Below are 20787 nucleotides of genomic sequence, written 5' to 3'. Positions count from 1 at the left end.
TTGAAACATCAAAGAAATATTGTAGCGCATCGTCTTCAGCGTTACATTGTAAAATTTCTACAGTAACGTTGTGGCGTTATAACGATTAACTAGGATTTTTGAGAAGTGTTTTTAGAATGTGAACCTTGTTTCGTAATGAGTCAAATCCGGTGTTACACAGTAAACACCAAGACGAAAGTTTTAAAGTCTATTCTACTTCCCCCCACCCCACCAAAATACAGAAAATGAGACAAAAACTGCGTATTTCATGTAGCTGTTTCACTCCCTCCGCAAAGGTCATGCATTTTAGACCAAACAACGGCATTACAGTTTACCCAGATATTACACGGCCGCGTATGTATGATGTCCTGTGTTCTTGTTGCGTGATGTAGGAATGTAAAAGTTTACTGTACACGTATTATGACGTCATACCGATGGGCTCAAATTGGAACTTCATGAAACAAATGTTTCTTTTTCCACGTCATGGCGTAGAAAACATCAAAAATGGTAATAAAAAAAAACAGTGATATCTATAAACTCTCCGAAGTAAAGCTTTAATCACTGAAGGAAATTCTATTGTATGCCTTGTATAAATCATAAAATCCAATCTAACAAGTAAACAAGTCAAATTCTTATATTTGTAGTTTCACTGGCCACTGGAAGGGAGATCAGTGGCCTCACTGCCGCCACCGAGTTTTACGTCACGGTAATCATGCCACTTGAAGCGATTTCCGGAACATTGGGACGTCACGTGGCGGTCAAATCGGAGAACGGAACGCACCCTCGATTTTGTTGAAAGGTCATCTCTATTTAATATGTATATCTGCATACGGCCCGCAACTGACAGCGGGTTAGAATGCAGCACAACGTCTTCAACGTTACAATGTAATAGTTTTTACTACTGTAACGTTGTGGCGTCATAACGATGAATGACGGCTTTTTGATATTAGCCTCTTTGTATTTAACGGTCAAGGACGAGATAATGTTTTGACGTCATAGTACTGATGACGTAATCGGATAGTTCCACAGTCGTCTGCAAATATTACAGCACGTCTATGCCCAGGCGGCGCGAGTAGCCTACACATATCCCCTCGAGATGAACGAAAAGATCGTCGAAGTTCCGCAAGATATCCATAAAGACGCCTACTTTGTGGATTTCGGGACTGAAAGGAAGAAGAGCGAGTCGAAGTATACAGGCCACATATTAGCCAGTAAAAAATAACCTATTGTATTCAAGAAAATATTCAATGACTACTTACCCTCACATAGGCCTAGCGTTATTTTTAGTCATCGGCACCAAGGAATGTGAAGTGTCATTTTACTATATTGGAGACTAGGGGATGACAGTGTTATTATACATATTTATAGACTATGTTCTGAATTGAGCCGATGGCATATTGTTACTTATTTCAGGTTTTATTCTGTTTAATCAGGGTTTCGAGCGCTCAGTTTTGGGGGGACAAGGTCATGTCGTCTTGGGCTCGACTGGAATACAACCACGGCTTGGCCATAAGGAAGTGGACGGAAGTACAGAGGGGCCATCTACAATACTCAGACAATGGTAGGTCTGATAGAGTTACGTTACTGATACAGTTAATGGAAGTAGGGACAATTAGCTTCACGCCAATGAATGTAAAACACTGAGGTGACATCTTGCCGTAAGTATATATTTATTTAAATATTTGTGTGTGCTTAACGCGTCTCCATATTGCACAGGCCCGAGTTAATTCGACAAACCCACTTCTAGGTTAAACCAAAGACTAAAACCTCATTACAAAGTTCACTTTGTAAATTGTACATTTGAGAATCTGTCTTTATGTAAAATGGCCAAATTTTAATTTGTAGGGCCCAAAAGTTAAGTAATATCTTAATTCGTATTTCAAATTTGGACATAAGTCGGAACTGGCTTTGTTGAATCAACCCCTGATCCTTTTCGTCATTACCCTCATCTTTACTCTCCCTTCTATGGGAGAGTAAAGATGAGGAACAACTGGCTTGTTCACCTCTCAGATCAGCGATAGGCCTTACACAAGATCAAACAAAGAAATACGAAGACGATTGAATAAGTTCAATACATATATCTGAACAGGGGCCTTTCACAAAATGTGATCCTGTGATTTCATGTCCAGCTCATGCTGGCTTTCTCTCCAGTCGCACGTGGGATGGTCTTTCAGCAACCTGCAGATGGTTGTGGGTTTCCCCCGGGCTCTGCCAGGTTTCCTCCTACCATAATGTTGGCCGCCGTCGTATAAGTGAAATATTCTTGAGTTTGGTGTAAAACACCAATCAAATAAATAAATAAATATATTTGAACAAAATAGACAAATAATACAACTGACAAAAGTACACAAAACAAAACAAATAATTACAATATATATATATATATATATATATATATATATATATATATATATATATATATATATATATATATATACATATATATATATATATATATATATATATATATATATATATATCCAACCCCGGTAAAATCCTTCACAGACAGTAAACAGAAGCAATTTCAAAGTGTGTGTGTGGTGGTGGTTACTGGATGGCCTTCCAGACGATTGGCTGTATCTTAGGTATGCCAATTGAGGTGTTATTGACTATTTAAGCCTGCCTGAAAAATTGAAATAGACGTTTAGCTTAATTGTTGACGCTTTTGCCTGGAGAGCCAAGGGTAAACAAAGAACATTGTAACAATTTATCCAGAATTCAACATTAAATTTATGCATGTTGGAGAAAGGTTGGTGTAGATTGACTAATACAAGGATTTAACTCGCATGGAGGAGAATCGGTGGAAACAAACATCCATGTTTTTACTGGGCCTTGGTGGTAAACTTGCTGGCCTATTCGCGCTGGCTTGCTTTCGATTGGAATCAATGTCATTCACATGTATACATACACTTTTTGATCAGGCCTTTGGCTCAGAAAAAAGGCGTGCGTCTGATTTAGAGGAATTGTCAGTAACGCGCCAAAGTCGGTGGTTACAACGGCTACTTATCTTTCCTTCACTGATGAATCTTGTAACCCATTTTAAGTGAAATGATCTTGGAATGACGATAAAGCATAATGAAATAAATAATTCATCACCGATGAGTGCATATATTGTACAAATATATTAATTATTCTGCTTTTTGGGCTGAATAGAACTGCAACAGCATCGCATTGAAACACAGTCATTAAATTAGAAAAAAAAATTGTGTTTGGAGACAAAGGAGTCCACTTTTTGTCAAATTATACTGTAGATGATTTGCCCTTCCATGGGAGAATTGTATATATTAATATACGCTAATATACGTATGTGTACTGAAAGTTAAAAGAAGCAAACCTACATAAACCTATGTAATTTTGGCACGTTATCAGTTTGGAAACACAGATATATATAACTTTGTGACAATTGTAACATGTGATCTGGGAAAGCAAAATCTTTTAGAAATAATCAAAACTGACAACCTTAGGACAACCATGGCTGCAGAAAATACAAAGCCGACGTTGCAGAAAAATTGTTATTAAAAAGACCATTATTTGAGTACATTTTGCAAGAAACATTTCTACTTCAAAAACCGCCTACGCTAAGTAACTCTCATAAAAAGAAAGGAAAACAATAAAATGAACTATATATCAAACTCCATGAAAAATGTCCAGGTGGTTGGATTTATTCTAAAGTTAAACTCGACGAAGTTTGTCAGGCGGCTCCATTTCAGTCGACTGACGAGTCCCATGTAAGAGGGCTAAGTCACAGATATACATAAATATGTAGGCCCAAGGACGGAAAAAAACATGTAGGCCCTATATTAATAGCAATGTGCACTGGGAAAATTGCAGTTTACCATGTTTAGTTTACCGAGAAAATATATTTGCATTAGTGTGATGTTTTATTCGTCAAAGGGGCCTGTTTGTGTTACAAGTATATATAATTTCCGGAACCTGAAAAGTGTCAGGGAGGGGGGAGCAAAAGATTTGCCGGTCCCCCACTTTTGAAAGTGAGGAAGCGGGGAGGCATTGCCCCCTTGCTCGCCCCCCCCCCCCCTCTTCCTACGCCCCTGGTAAATATGACTGCTCCCAAGTGGACATGAGTAAATGTTTGAGCTTCACAACTCCGTCGCTCATATTTACTGACTAATGTAAAGACAATTTTGGATGGTTTTACTGTAAACATGCAACACTGATACATATTTCCAGAATGTATACTCTATGACAACTCATAAACTCATATGTAATGACACTAAACTCATAAACAACGAAACCTTGAGAACTCTTGAATGAAATACAGTGCAGGCTATACTGTACACAGATGGAAAATGTAATGTAATGTAATGTAATGTAATTTGTTTAAAAGTCCCCACAGCCCAATGGCCACTTGGGGGTCTCCTCGACAACATATAACATATGTACAGGACACAACAAGGAATTGGTTACAGGCAAAACTAAAAGAAATGGTACAGATAGATAATAGGCCAAATAGACTATACACATAGGTATATGATATATTCAACAACAAAAGTATTTACACTACAAAACAATGAATCATACCATATGTAATAAAATGAGGCTATAATGCAAGGACATAATGACTACTTACTGAAATAATATTTGTCATTATCATTTAATATAAGAAGAAATTTCAGTGCTGCCTATCGATTTAAAATGTCTTTGATTCTGCAATAAATTTATGCACAGTTTTTCAGACAATTTTGTTTTTATCAGGTTTTAGTTCATCGGATCCAAATAATACTATATTACAAATATATCTTGAACACGAAGGAATAAATATTGTGTACTTTACGCCTGGAGATATTGTTGATGTAATTTGTTCGAGCATATGCTTTCTTGGTGTGGCATATTTGGGGTATTCAAGGAAATAATGAAATATATTTTCACATAAATGATTACAATTTGGGCACGCGCGAACATTGCTTAAATTGTACTTAAAAAGATCGGCATTCAGAACGCTAAATCCCATTCTCATTCGGCATTAAATACCAGAGTGGTAGGAATCGAACATGTTGTACAGTTGAGCGAGTTCTTCATTTTTCTTTCAAAAACAGAAATTACTTTATTATTCCAACTGAGGCATTGCGGATATGAGACGGTAAAATCTTCCAATCTTTGACAGTTTTGAGGAAGAAAGAGGAGGAAAATAACTGAATGCGAGTTTTAAAAAGTCGAACATTGTCCCTTTTTCGAAGGTTGTATGTGTTTGTATCAGTGATATTTCTGCCGTCTAATATCCTTTTTAGATATGGCGGAGGAAGTATATTTACAATTTTATGGAAGAGTAGAATTCTATGGCATCGACGTCGATTATGTAAAGATTCCCATTTGAGTTCTTTTAATAACCTATTGTATGACGTCTGACGTAATCAGTCCTCCAGTACAGAGTAATGCCACGCGTCTTTGGATAGTTTCAAGAGAGAATGCCAATTTAAGGCTACAGTTGTCGTACAGAACATTGCGACATTCGATTGATGACCTTACTAGACTTTGGAAGAGATTGACAATACATTTTCTAGTGAGAGTTTTCTTTGCTCTGTAGAAAGTGTTTAATGTCCTGTTTGATTTCTTTACTACAGCTCAAATGTGTTCGTCCCACTTACCATTATTTTGCAGAATAATTCCGAGGTGTTTGTCGGGCCGAACGCTCTTCACATTAACACAAGATGTAAGCTAGTACACAGTTTTAACAGCGTTAAGGTTAACAACCCATTGACTTGCCCATTTTGACAAACAATCAAGATCTCAATTTAGGTTAGCCTCTGAATCGTTCAAATTATTGATGTGACGTGTCGTCAGCAAAAACGTTAATATCACTTTCAATGTTTGTAATAATATCATTTACAAATATTAAGTAAAGTAATAGACCTAGTACAGAACCCTGAGGCAGCCCACAGGAAATAGGTTTGGCATTTGATTCAGTACCATTAATACAGACCTTGATTTTTCTATCAGCCAGATAGTCACTCAGCCAAGAAAGCAATGGATCTCCAATACCAAATTGCTCCAACTTAAAGAGAAGACTTTATGCCAAACTTTATCAAATGCTTTACTCTCATCAAGAAAGACCATACGGCTTTGATATATATTATGTACTATCTTCAGTAACTGACATATGGTAAAGTCCACTTGTTTGAATACAGGGTTGTTCGGTATTAGAAGGTCGTTACTGATACAATTTTCATACGGTGTTTATATACAACTTTCTCCAATACTTTAGAAAGCGAAGGTCGTAGAGATTCTGGTCGATAGCTTGAAATGTCATGTCTGTCCACTTTCTTAAATACTGGAATAACACGAGAGAGTTTCCATGAAGTGGGGAATACCCCAGAGTGTAAAGAAAAATTAAATAGTTTAGTTAAGAGATGGAGCAATACTTTCAGTATTATATTTGAGCATGAAGTTACTTATACCATCACAACAAGACGCTTTTCTTAAATAAGTCTCCTCATTCTCACAGGTTTGTATGCAAAGAAATTGTGAGTTGGTATGGTATGTAAGAGGGGGTACATCTGGTACTGTTTGGGGCAGAATTGAATGGGAGGCAAAGAAACTGCAGAATTCATTGCCTTTGTCGTTGTTGTTCGACACGTTTTTACCATTAAGGTTAAGAGGAGGAATTGGGGGTTTTACTTTTGGGCCTAATAAAGATTTCATCACTGACCAGTACGTTTTTTTTATCTAGTTGAGGGTCAGATAATTTAAGTTTTAAATTTACGGAGTAACGCAGTGTTGCATTACGTTTAGCAGTACTGGCTTCACGTCTAAAAATGTAGAAACGGAATTTGTCTTCCTCTGTTTTGGTACGTTTGAATTTTTTAAAGCATCTGTTTCTGATCCGTAGTTTAAAACGAACATCACTCGTCATCCAGGGTTTGTCACGAGGGCGGATTATGACAGTTTTGTTTGGTATACATTCGTTACAACACGATAGGAATAATTTATTCCAAACATAAACTTTGTCATTAATGTCAGCAAAGATTTCATCAGTTACATCCCACGGTGTAACAGATAGGAGATGACATAAACCACACTAATTCGGCACATTTGTAGTCCCAAACATGCCATTTGGAAGTCCTAGATCTGTCATATCGGGTGATTTGTAATGTACAGTCGTCAAGATTGGCAAGTGGTGCGGCAACACCATAGTCATCTATATATCCAGTACTGTCAGTAATAATTAGGTCTAATATATAACCACTTTCGTCGGTATACCTAGTGGGTTCATCGATAAGTTGAAGAGGTTGTTTCATGTGATCAAGTCATACAAACTAATTTTTAGTTCACTCTTAACGTGGAAGTCGTCCCATCTGATACATTTGTCATTGAAGTTTCCCAAAATTAATAGTACGTCTGGATTTTCTGTTAAAACAGTTGTGATAGAATCATCTAGGTTATTAATGAAGAGCTCCCGCTCATTAGCAGATTGACTGGGCGGGCGATAACAGCCAACAATAAAAACATGTTTTTCATCACAACCCACATTGATCCACACCATTTCGTTTTCATTTTCCACATGTTTTCGTCGAGTGACAGTAAGACGTGTTTTACAGTAAATAGTTACTCCTCCTCCATCCCTGTACCTATCTTTTCTTTCTATAAAATACCCATCAACATTTATTAAGTCGTCTGAAATTTCACAACTTAGCCAGGTTTCACTAACACAGATAAAGTCATAGTCATATTCGCGAGATAGAACAGGTGATATCTCCTCTACTTTGGAGTACGAGGAAAGCTGGTAATTGCCTCGAGCAAGTAAACTCCTTGTGTTAATGTAAAAACATGACAAGTTATTTCGATGGGAAGGCTCTGGGTTACTGTGTACATCACCACATTTCTACAAAAGGATCATATATACAATCAGCGAGTAGTTGCAATTAGAGAGGGCACTTAAAGCACATAGTACCAGAATATCAGAGTAAGAAGTTAATACAATGAAGATAGATTTCATATTAGCAAATAATTTAAAATACTTAAGAAGGTGTTAATATTGCTTAAAACATAAAAAAAAATTGAGCAAGGCCCCAATAGCCAATCTGTACTGGCTTAAGTTATCCATGGCAGGTATTCATTGAACTTTACGGGAAATAAAAGTACAAGCTCGATAATTTTTCCAACATAAACATACAAAACGGGGAGTGCAAACGAAAACATTTGGTCACATTCACAAAATAAATCTGCCTTACAAATGTTATTTATAAGCAGTAGAAATTTAACCATTACAAAAACATAATATTCAGTAAGTAGTGTATTTACAAATATCCCAAAAAGTAACATTACAAAACTATATGTGTGTGTGTGTGTGTGTGTGTGTGTGTGTGTGTCTGTGTGTGTGTGTGTGTGTGTGTGTGTGTGTGTGTGTGTGTGTGTGTGTGACGTGGAAGGAAAAGTGTGATATTTACACTGAGATATGGGAATTTGTTATCAAGTATCGGTGTGAAATCCTTCGTGAATGATTTGTTTAAGAAGAGATACAAAAACATAGAGATATAGTATAGAATGCAATCGCGATCAGTTCTGACGAGATTAATCTAATAAACATATTGAAAAACGTGTAAATGCATGACAAAAGGGATATTGTGCATTACTCTACGACCGTGACTATATACCAAGTCCATGCGACTTAATTACTGTTTGGGTGGACAAAGACGCGTGGCGAAATACAGTAAGTATAGGCCTACGATACAGCTTTGGTGACGGGGTGAAAATAGGCCTCAGTTAGAACGGTTATGTAATATACCCGTATTAAACGCATGCCTGTAGTACAGGTGCGAACTGGAAGAATCGGTGCATTCTGTCATTTTGTTTATGTCACAGTCAGTAAAGCCTGCAGCCACAGATTACCACACGAGTCAAAGACTAAAGGCTTCGTGTAAACCAAGAAACTCGTACGGATTTGAAACTTGTTGAGTACGTCAGAGTTAGTACTATGCAAGTGTGCGGGCAATACTGCACCGGGTAGCTCCATACAAGCGTGCTGGAATCGACCAGAATGTTGTTTTTCAAGCTGACAAAGTCATTTATATCCCGTTCAGTTTATTTCCCAGCGAGTTTCTTTTCCGGGCTTTCTGTCGCACGAAAGAATACATTGCCATCATGTGTCCAAGCGCTATGAATCTTGCCTTGCTTTTTCAGTCTTAGCAAAGCTTTAAATAAAGAAAAGCGCAACTTCGTTAGATCCTCACTGACATACACGTTTGATAAGGAGGGCGTCATTTGGAGAGGTTTTCGTGCTTGTAATAACTCTGTTGGTTTGCAATATGATATAAATTGCGCAATGATTTGCGTTTCTTGTTTGGCAACAAAGTGTGACCTTAAAATGTCACTTTTTGGAGATGGTTACATTTACGGCTCTGGCCAGTTTACAAATGGCATCATCTGTAGTTTCATTTTCCAGTAGCGTAAGACCATTTATCCTCACACATTCTCTTCTCCTGTACTGTTCAGCACGGTCAAAAGACAAAGCATTTTCTTCTTTGAGTACTTTTAGCTCCGATGTGGTTTCATCAAGAGCAGTTTTCAAACAGGACACTTCCGCAGATAACTTCTCTATTTGGTCGTGGTCGGCTAGCGCGCTAGCGCAGCGTAATGACCCAGGAGCCTCTCACCAATGTGGTCGCTGTGAGTTCAAGTCCAGCTCATGCTGGCTTCCTCTCCGGCCGTAAGTGGGAAGGTCTGTCAGCAACCTGCGGATGGTCGTGGGTTTCCCCCGGGCTGTGCCCGGTTTCCACCCACCATAATGCTGGCCGCCGTCGTATAAGTGAAATATTTTTGAGTACGGCGTAAAACACCAATCAAATAAATAAATAAATAAATATTTGGTCGTGGTATTTCTCTATAAGCTTATCCCTTTCACATAATTTCTCAACGGTAGTCTTTAAATCATTAGCTAGAGAGGGATATTTTTGAGTCACTTTCTTCATCACTTACTTGATTCGGCTTGATTCATTGCTGGCTTTACAGTTTGTTGAATACAGATATCGAGATGCTTTTGAATCCTGCTGTCAATAAGACCTTCTAAGTTTACAAGGCCTGTCGGCATAGGGTTTGATTGATAGGTAGACTGACTGCTAGCTAACAGTATGTCACCATGTGAGTTTACTTTCCTCAAGGTAGGATTTTGTAAAAGCTTGCTTGCCTTTCTCTTGTTAGTCCCGGGATGTTTGTCCGAGTTGTCCATGTCAGTTCTCGTGGATGCCATTTTAAAGTACACATCCCACAACGTCCTGAAGATTAGGGCACGACCTGCTTGTCCTGTCCGAAAACTCGAATGGCTTTCTACAAACAATGGTAGTATCTGCTTGATAGTTTTGTATCTCAGTCATCTTTTCAAAGTCCCCACAATGTCACAGCCTTGCAACAGAACAACTACTTACTTGATTCGGCTTGATTCATTGCTGGCTTTACAGTTTGTTGAATACAGATATCGAGATGCTTTTGAATCCTGCTGTCAATAAGACCTTCTAAGTTTACAAGGCCTGTCGGCATAGGGTTTGATTGATAGGTAGACTGACTGCTAGCTAACAGTATGTCACCATGTGAGTTTACTTTCCTCAAGGTAGGATTTTGTAAAAGCTTGCTTGCCTTTCTCTTGTTAGTCCCGGGATGTTTGTCCGAGTTGTCCATGTCAGTTCTCGTGGATGCCATTTTAAAGTACACATCCCACAACGTCCTGAAGATTAGGGCACGACCTGCTTGTCCTGTCCGAAAACTCGAATGGCTTTCTACAAACAATGGTAGTATCTGCTTGATAGTTTTGTATCTCAGTCATCTTTTCAAAGTCCCCACAATGTCACAGCCTTGCAACAGAACAACTAACAGAATGTAGGTCAGATATAAACCCGGTAAACTCAAAACAAAATGAAAAAAATATAATACAATATTTAAAGACGGGGTTCGTAACACCCTGCATAAAGCAAGTTACCGGTTTGATATTATAGCTCTACATGTACATATTAATGAGGCCGCATGCTTAGCCAATCACATTGGCGCTTACACGATTATTGATGTACTGCTAAATTAGTCCGCTACTTGGGCCCTTCTGACAAAGCTGTTACCATGGTGATGTATAATTCCTCTTGGTACATTTCTTTCCATTATTTTAGCTGAAATTTCTTTTAATTTACCCAGAGTTTACGGGGTCAATCAATTTTCTGACCTTGTTACGTAAGAAATAAAAATTTTAAAGTCATCTGAAATTTTCCCATTATTATGACGTATTTATTATAAGCAACTTAATATTTATCAGATGAAAGACAATTAAACACTGCCCACGAAAAGAGATTAATTGTTTGTTTGTTTTTTTAATACATTTAAAACATAGGATTCTGTGGTCGTCTTTTGGGACTCAGTGGGTGTCAGTGACGTCACAGCTGTATTTTCGGCTTGAAATAGTTCGTTTCTAGGTCTAAATGAAGATGCATTTTGAATGATGAAATACAGTAATCTGTGCATGTCAAGTGGCAAAAAGCCCTGGTCGCAATATGGTCAGAAAAGGCAAAAGTAGAATGCAAAGTTTTAAATCCATTTTACTAGGTCGAACAATATTCTAAAAATGAATCAACCTATTTTCCCGGACAATATTTTATGGCCGTTCATCTGCCATGTACTTCATGCTATTGTGTTCTTTGCCTTTAAGTCATCAATTTCAAGCGCTAAAAATCCGAACTAAGAACAGGAAGGAATTCAAATTGTGGATGACAAACATTGTTCTGCGGTAAATAATCAGTGATTTCTGATTCCTAGAGCAAAAGATTTTAATTGTAGCTGTGTTCGAATTTTTGGCTGAAGTCTTAAGTTATTTATTTATTATTTATTTATTTGATTGGTGTTTTACGCCGTACTCAAGAATATTTCACTTATACGACAACAGCCAGCATTATGGTGGGTGGAAACCGGGCAGAGCCCGGGGGAAACCCACGATCATCCGCAGGTTGCTGAAATACCTTCCCACGTACGGCCGGAGAGGAAACCAACATGAGCTGGACTTGAACTCACAGCGACCGCATTGGTGAGAGACTCCTGGGTCATTGCGCTGCGCTAGCGCGCTAACCAACTGAGCCACGGAGGCCCCTGGCTGAAGTCTTAAGACGTCTTATAAATGAGATATTACTTTGGAAAAATTCTAGATATCATTTACTTCTGCGGGAATGCGGTCGTTTGAAGCCGAAGATATCGTCTATTATTTATATATGATGGCTGGCCACAGTATGTCTCCAGTATACCAAGGGCGATGAAACGAAGGGGAGAAATTGCGATGCGAGTGAGTGAGTGAGTGCTTGGGGTTTAACGTCGTACTCAACAATTTTTCAGTCATATGACGACGAAGGAATCATTAGGGTGCATGTACGTGTAATGTGCCTCCTTGTTGCAGGACGGATTTCCACCGCTCTTTTATTTAGTGCTGCTTCACTGAGACGACTTACCGAAGGCAAGTAAGGCGCCCCGCCCGAGCCATTACACTGATACGGGTCAACCAGTCGTTGCACTATCCCCTTCATGCTGAACGTTACAACTTCCTCTTTTAAAGTCTTAGGTGTGACTCGATCAAGGATTGATCCTGGATCTACCGGTCCCGAAGCGGACGCTCTACCAACTGTGCTATCCGGGCCGGTAATTGCGATGCGAAGAGGCGAAGTTGCTATACAAAGGGGTTATACGAATGGGCGAAGCTGCGATGCGAAGAGACGATAATCTGAATTTGCGATGCAAAGAGGCAAAGTTGCGATGGAAAGGGTGATGCGCTGCGAAGGGGCGAAGTTGAATCGCGACATCGCCCCTTCGCGTCGCAACCTCGCCCCTTCGCTTCATCGCCTTTGGTATTGCTGGAGGCATACTGTACATCATATTATGTACTGGAAAGTCACACCTCCTGGTTCCACCAATTCAAATAGTTTTCATCCCGGCTAGGTTTTTTTCCAGTCATCCATAGCCCAGGAGCCTGATAACGTGAACCACTATGATATAATCAATTTGGCCTCCGTGACATAATCATGTTGACCTCTGTGACATAATCATGTTGATCTCTGTAACAGGAGAGATTTACTGCACTTTAACGGCATACTCAAGAATTTTTCATTTTTCACTCATGCGAATGCGGTCAATTGTTTGGCTGGGGAAAACCAGATTGCTCGTTGTAAACCCCAGACCTAGAGGAACTTTCTTGACAAACTTTCCACATAAGAAATACAAATCTGTACTCCATAATGGTGGAAGACAAGTGGTGTTCAGCGAACTTAAGGCTGCTCAAACCGCAAACATGTTGACAAGGCCTAACCTTGAGCTATTATATAAAACAATAGTCCCAGTCCTAACAAGCGAGAGAATCAATTAATTTCATGGCCAAGATACCTCGCGAATCCTGACAATTGAAAGACAAGAATGATAACGGCTCGACCACGACTTAAAATGTTCTAACCGATCATGTTTTTTATTATTATTTCACTCAGAATGTCCTGAGGCTCTGAGGAAATCTCTGTCAGCATTGGTGGATTACGCTGAGCGGAAGGCGGGGGTCCTTATGAATATTCATCAACAGATCGAGGACAACAAGACCATGGGCAGGGCTCTTGTCAGGTGAGTCTTGTACATTGAACAGAGTCGTCCATAAACTCTCAAAGCATTATGTGTGCAATCGTCAATTTGTGTATGTATGCTTGGGGTATTACGTTGCACTTTAGGCTTTAGGTGTGATGTTTTTGGTATAAAGCAGAACTGGCTTACCACAAATATGACACCTCCATACACTTTATGAAGTTTAACTCGTCTCGTAGAGTCACGAAATGTTAGTTGTCAGTTTATATTTTTCTTTGCCTTTAGCAAAGGTTGTAATTTGGTAAAGTTCTATTGGAGATTCATATAGCCTATTGACAGATTCAATCAATCGTTCATCCTTCAGTTATGAGACCCACGACTTTAAGCCCACTATGGAAAGACTTTCCAAAGAGATGAATTATCTAGTGACTACCCAGCGAATCCGAGAGGCGCGATCTAAACGAGAGGGGAAGGTAAGGGTCAGTTATCCGAAAACCACCATGTCGCTGTGGTTCGATTCTTTACCTTTACATAGAAACCACTGGAAAAATTCAGGAATCTTCATTAGTTTTTATTTAAGAGTTTCAGCCACTTAACTTTCACATTTAACTTTCACTGTTTGTTCTTCACTGCATGCCTTTGACTATGTATATGATCATTACTGAAAACGTGACGAAACTTACTAAATGTCCTCAGTAATACTAATTTAATCATATTTTTAATCGCATTAAACTCTCAACAAACTCAGTTGTTTTGCCACAAATCAAAAGACATCATGAAAAAACGATACAAACTCTTTCCTAATAAACCTTTTACTTTCAATTATAATTTGATTTAAATGAAAGAAATACCAGGAGAGCATGAAGAAGATTAGAGACAAGGAGCAGGTATTGGCTGACGTCACGCATGCTAAGGGCCATTCTGACATCGCCATTGGTCGGATGTCGGAGTGTCAGAGTCAGGCGATGGCCACACTGGACCGGTACATCACGACTATCAGGAAAGAACGGTCACAGAGGAGAGAGTTCCTTCAGGTAATCCTGAACCGGCAGGTAACCGGCATAAATATATATATATATACATCCGAGGAGCGATGTTGGATGCGCTCTGCCCGATATCCTTACGCAAAGAAACATACCCACGAAATTTTTTTTTAAATTAAATACTAATGAAACCAAACATATGCAATCAAGAATATTTTTTAAATTTTAAAAGTGTCTACATGAATGTATATTCGCGAATAATGATAACGCATGTTGCACAGGTAAGCTTAAAAATGTACCTTTTTTTCAGTTGCATTTGGTATGTATGTGCACTTACAACACCTAGTTTAGTTTCTATTCATCTTAGGACCTTCCTCCATAAGTTGTCTGTCATCATGTTTAAAAATTATTCCTTGCCGGCCTCGATGTCTTTGATCCTTTTTATGTTCACAGTACGCTGTCCATTTACAAGAAATGTGGAGTAACAAACAGAGAGAGCGCTTGTGTTTACTTCTCACATCGATCCAAAACTTTGCCAAAAAAATAAAATCATCTGACATGTGAGTTAATACATCATTTCTAGAAAGCAAACACTTCTATGAGAGATGTAAATTGATAAGAGGTGATAACGGTTTATATACAGAATACTCCAGTCAGTATACCTGGGTTTCAATGGTGAGTGCCCAGAACCTTCGTGCTAATTAATGGTCGTATACTTCAGCCACCATAATACTTTACATATTTCGTACTTGTGTGAGTCGTGTCTTCCTTGGGTCGAAGTTCGCATGCTTGGCCTGAGTTCCCTTACGCTGTATTACAGGTATAATCATAGTTTCCTTACATCGCAAAATCAGCCGTTAAATGTCGCTTTTCCACCATTGCTAAATGTTTTACCAACCGGCATTAGATACATAATAGGCTATTATATCATCTTTCGTCTAAACTAAAAACGGTCTGGGGCCTGAATCATGGATCAAAGGAGGGTTTACATAAAGAAATCCTGAAACGTTATATTTTCAGCGGTGCATGTATATGTGGCGATATCCCCAAGTGTTCTTTTAGCCATTACTCTCAAAAAATAATCTGTTAAGTTTAACAGAAAGTTTGTTGCTTGAGTCATTCTAGAATGTATTCTGTTATATTGCAGCAGATTGTTCTGATAGATGTAGCACAAATATTCTATTAATTTAACTTAACGTTACACTGATACGACGCATTACTATGTTATAGTAATAGAACACATTCTAGCACCTCTCAGACAACAGACTTTCACATTATTATTTTTTTAGTGTAACTCATTTTCTTGACTTCGCCATAGGCATTTTCTTGTGTCTTAAATATATATTCTTTGACAGGGAAATAACAAAAAATCCACCATCCAAGCAAATAAAGGACGCCATAAAACGTGCTGACATCGCATCTATCGTAAAGGACATAGAATCCCAATACACGAAAGTCCACATTTCTTCACGAAGTAAGGTGAGAAAAGCGTCTTATGTATTTACAATTACTCAGCTGATATTGGCTATAGTGGTGCGAAATGACACAAATGTAGCACACATACCATTCCATCGTTAACATTACAGTGGCCAATTTTGCTTATATAATATCTTATTTGTACATCGATACCGCCTTATCAGAGAAAGGGATTAAAATGATTTATTTCTCTATCAATCGGTGTATACGGTAACAACTTTGCTATCGCTCATTCTAATTTTTTTTTTCGCCTACGTATTTATTTCATTGTTATTTTACGCGGTGTTCAGGTATATTTAACGTACAAATAATGCCTGCCACGGTTATGAGAGATGAAGCAGAGGGGACGTAAGATCACTTGTGAAAAAACAGAAATTCACCCCTTTGGCTAAGAGTTATAGTGATCTGTAATATGACAGCCAACACACTCAGAAATCATACAAGGGGCCTCCCAGGCCGAGAGGGTTAACACGCCAGCGCGGCGCAATGACCCAGCAGCCCACAATGCGGTCGCTATGAGTTCAAATCCAGTTCATGCTAGCTTCCATCCCACCGTATGTGGAAAGGTCTTCCAGCAACATTCCGACGGTCTTGGGTTTCCCTCGGGCTCCCATCATAATTCTCGCCGCCGTCGTATAAGTGAAATATTCTCGAGTACGGTGCAAAGAAAGCCAGTCAATCAGAAATCATACATATACACTTCTGTTTGTTGATACATAAATGCTTCATTATATATTGTGTAGACATGATTACCTGTTTACTGTCATGACACGTTCAGGATTTTTCATCTCGTGCTGCATGCTGCATGTCCATCCTTCCATCCTTCCAGGATATCTCCAGCACGCCCCAGAAGGGTTTCCCTTTACACCACTCCTCCAGCGCTCCCCGAGTCCGACTTGAGGCCATGCCCGTCACTGAGCAACGCATATCACCGCGCAGTAAGTGCTCTGCAATCACATGTATAATGCATTTGTTTGTCTTTTAGGGGTACACGCCTTTGGTTTGTAGCCATACCCGATGTCACTATCTCTTCTGCCTGTGTTCATAACATTATCCAATGCCGCTGGCTCTATAATATCTGTTCAGTAGACCGTCATATTGCCCAATACCGCTGGCTCTATCTCTAATATCTGTTCCACAGATCATCATATTGCCGCTGGCTCTATAATATCTGTTCCGTAGACCATCATATTGCTCAATACCGCTGGCTCTATCTCTATAATCTGTTCCGTAGACCGTCATATTGCCCAATGTCTCTGGCTCTAAAGCATCCGTTCCTTAGACCGTCATATTGCCTAATGCCGCTGGCTCTATGATATCTGTTCCATATACCGTCATATTGCTCAATGTCGCTGGGTCTACCTTTAACTTACATTTTGTGGCGAAACCATGTCACTGGCTATATCTTCCATAACGTCTGATCCGCAGCTGGGCAAATCAAAATCTCTTTCCTAATCTGTTCTGTAGAGACAGTCATATTACTCAGTGTTGCTAACTATAACTAATTTCCATTCTGTAGAGACCGTCATATTGCCCAGTGTTGCTAACTGCATCTAACTTCTGTTCTGTAGAGAACGTCATATTGCCCGGTGTTGCTATCTATATCTCATTTCTGCTCTGTAGAGAACGTCATATTATCCACTGACCATGTCATTGGCTATATCTTCCATTACTTCTGATCCGCAGCTGGGCAGATCAAAATCTCTTTCCTAATCTGTTCTGTAGGGACAGTCATATTACTCAGTGTTGCTAACTATAACTAATTTCCATTTTGTAGAGACCGTCATATTGCCCAGTGTTGCTAACTGCATCTAACTTTTGTCCTGTAGAGACCGTCATATTATCCAGTGTTGCTATCTACATCTAATTTCCGTTCTGTGGAGACCCTTATATTACCCAGAGTTACTAACTATATCTAATTTCTGTTCTGTAGATACTGCCGTATTACACAGTCTCGCTTACTGTACACTGTACCTCACTTCTGTTGTGCAGAGACGGTTACGCTACCTAACGAGGGGGACGCTGGGAGCCGTTCTGATTGTCATTCTCGCGTCGCAACCTTTAAGAAGTTGGATGCCTCCCCTCACCCACTCACACCTAACCACAGGGTTCTCCCCATCCTTTCTAGATCTAATCCGTCACCGCATTGTGAGAGTCCGATGAAAGAGACAAGCTGCACACCGCGACTTAAACTTCCGTTATCAGTGACCTCTAGCGACACCACAGTCCTCAGAAACAGTCCGAGACGACTTCCTGAGATCAGCCGTCTGACGCCATTAGATCCCATCACAACAAGGGATGAAACCTGTACTGGTGAGCAAGGTAAGTGAGCAAGTGCTGTTTGGGACATATTCCACAGCACCATTTCCGACTGGAGTCAAAATCTGAAATACTATTTTACAATTCTTTTCACGCCATAGACGATAAAATCTTAACCAACTCATAAATAATATCTTAAGACAAATGTGTTAAAATCCTAACGTTTAGTACCCCAAAACTACGCACTGTAACGAGCTTTTAAAGTTTGAATAAATTCAGAAATGGCTTTGTGGAATCGGCCCCAGGTGTGCTTGTGTTCCCAACTTTAGAAAACAAGTGTCATCAGGTATTATTGTTAGTCACTTTGGGCGTAACAGATTCCACCTATAAGTAGGTATTTAATATATGTTTTTCCCCCAAAATACAGACTCTGTAAAGCACCTTTTTTGCATTAAGCATTATCGGGCAAACATATACTGTACCACAGAATTTAAAGTAAGGCTTTGACATCACATTTTCAGGGGACATATTTGTGAACCACTTAACTCCAAGTCAGACTCTAGCGACCGTGGTGGAGGAGCCAGATGCGCAGCAGCAAAGGAGTGAATGCACCGGAAGTATAATGGATGACGAAGATGGCCGTTTCTCCTCACCAAGCGGTCGACCTCCAACACCTGTGGAACAGGGGGCCATCCGGTTTAAGCGATCGCCTCTGAAAACCCTTAATCGAGTCCTATTGACCCCTGCAGGCAGACTGACCCCCGGTGAGAGTTCAACTGACATTTGTAGTAGCACTTTGTCACATACCTCTTAAAGTGTGGACGAGAACGATACTTCAGTCGAACACTACAAGTCTAGAGGAGTAGAACATAATCTGTTTTCATTCAGCTACACCCGTGCGCGACAGACCGTTGTGACCAGCTGTCGTGACAATTAAGTTGTAGCAACAAATATAGTATCGTATGAAAACTGCATTGCTATAAATTCTGAACACCAATTATTAGTATTGTAGATCACGCCAGTGCATACCGCAAACGCATAAACTCGAGTTTCTTGCATTTTATAGAGCGTTCAAGATCTCTTCTTTTGGAAATGCAGAGAGTAAATACCCCCGCATTTATATGGTGCACATTGTAACAACTCGTGACTAATATTCACCTGTCTCATTAGAGGGACTTACCAATTTAAATCCTAGAGGTCATTTGTGAGCAAGTTTTTTTTTTATAGTTATCTATATAGAGACAATTTTCCTCTTGTAATTGTGAAATATTTTTTCAAGTTCTGCAAAAATGCTTGCCCTTATTAATTTGAAGGTACACCTCGGTATACACCGGACTATCGCTCTCTCCGGAGAACGGGTTCCAAATCCATGACGCCCAGTCAAGCCTGTCAGAGCTTCCTTAAGGTCTCCGCTGCGGCACGCAAAAAGAAAAGAAGTGAAATATTTACGAAAAATACAGGTAAATATTTGTCATATGTCTTGAACCATACTTACGCGATGCGGGCTGTCGAGCGTCCATCAAACAGAAGACTAGCTACTGACCAACACAATCAGTGTTTGAAATATTTTCTTGATTCATATTTTTATATAGACTAAGTGTCTTTGTTGATTATTATGTATTTATCAGTACATTTTACACAGGAAGGAAATCATAGAAGGAATTCTAACAGCAATATAGGCATGAATTATCATTAAAACAACACTAAAGTTATTCCCAACTCTATTCCAGGTCACCAGCGGGTCATCAGTTCTTCCGATTCCACAGAGTTGGAATCAAGGGCACTGGTCTTGGTGAGAAGGCCCACGCACACAGGCGTCCGAGATAAAACATAGATTCATGTCAGATACCAACAGACACATACCTAAAGACTTCCATCATATCTTAATTGTAATCAAATGTATTGAATAAATAGTTTAGATTGTACAGTATAACATTTTATTTCTTTACTCTGTTGTGTGTTTATTAATTAGGGATCCACGCCCTCTTGGAGTGACATCACCTGTTGAAATTGTTAAGATTAGCACAGTTGGCTGATTTCAAGCTCCAATATCGCCAAAAGCGCTAAAGGTAGAGAAACCAAAAATAAGCAGTAACAATACTGAAGATATGGCGTGTTACACTCGCTACCTTGCCATTTTGTATATGGTTTAGCGGCCATGCATTTGCAATTTTATAGAAACATTTTAAAATCGTCTTCTTAAAAATTGCCGATCCGATCGGACAGAAATTCTACATGTTGTTACACGGTGAGTAGGACTATACTTTTATCGTAAAAAAGCTTTGATTTCCGAATAATTAAGGCTGGAGCGATTTTTAATGTCACGTGACTCATTTTTCAGCTTTCTTCCATTTTTTTCTCTTCGTCACACAGTGATGCAAACTTGACCTTTTATAATGTGACTTTTTGCACCAAATCGAAATATGGCAACACTTTTCATGTTTTGTATGTGGTTAGTTAAATTCAATGTTACATGTCTTAATCATCGCGATGAGGTCATTTCCTCATGTCCTCCATTTTGAAGAAATCACATTTTGTCAGATCGAGATTTAAATCT

The 20787-nt window shown here is 39.2% G+C and overlaps 1 protein-coding gene across 2 annotated transcripts; it reads left to right on the top strand.

Moving 5' to 3' along the window:
• Positions 1–1024: 1024 nt before the first annotated feature.
• Positions 1025–20127, top strand: LOC135468877 (uncharacterized). Of its 2 annotated transcripts, none has more exons than XM_064747338.1 (12): positions 1025–1167; positions 1413–1540; positions 13428–13554; positions 13877–13985; positions 14358–14546; positions 14949–15055; positions 15851–15974; positions 16801–16909; positions 17964–18293; positions 18752–18994; positions 19544–19690; positions 19961–20127. In XM_064747338.1, the coding sequence occupies exons 1-12, from the start codon at positions 1076–1078 to the stop codon at positions 20062–20064; spliced, it is 1809 nt and encodes a 602-aa protein (XP_064603408.1). In that variant the 5' UTR covers positions 1025–1075; the 3' UTR covers positions 20065–20127. The 2 variants fall into 2 exon arrangements, with proteins under 2 accessions (XP_064603408.1, XP_064603409.1); XM_064747339.1 differs by having other exon boundaries at positions 1062–1190.
• The last annotated feature ends 660 nt before the right edge of the window (positions 20128–20787 follow it).

The sequence above is a fragment of the Liolophura sinensis genome, chromosome 6 (genome assembly GCF_032854445.1).
Source record: "Liolophura sinensis isolate JHLJ2023 chromosome 6, CUHK_Ljap_v2, whole genome shotgun sequence".
NCBI classification, from domain to species: Eukaryota; Metazoa; Mollusca; class Polyplacophora; order Chitonida; family Chitonidae; genus Liolophura; species Liolophura sinensis.
The sequence above is the reverse complement of the archived record's forward strand: the minus strand, read 5'-3'. Positions and strand labels throughout refer to the sequence as shown.

What these genes read in the sequence shown, in the direction of transcription:
- LOC135468877 (XM_064747338.1), top strand. Translation starts at nt 1,076, where the DNA reads ATGAACGAAAAGATCGTCGAAGTTCCGCAAGATATCCATAAAGACGCC. An exon ending in TCTACAATACTCAGACAATG is followed by an intron (nt 1,541 to 13,427) that starts GTAGGTCTGATA and finishes TATTTCACTCAG; the next exon opens with AATGTCCTGAGGCTCTGAGG. An exon ending in GATCTAAACGAGAGGGGAAG is followed by an intron (nt 13,986 to 14,357) that starts GTAAGGGTCAGT and finishes TTTAAATGAAAG; the next exon opens with AAATACCAGGAGAGCATGAA.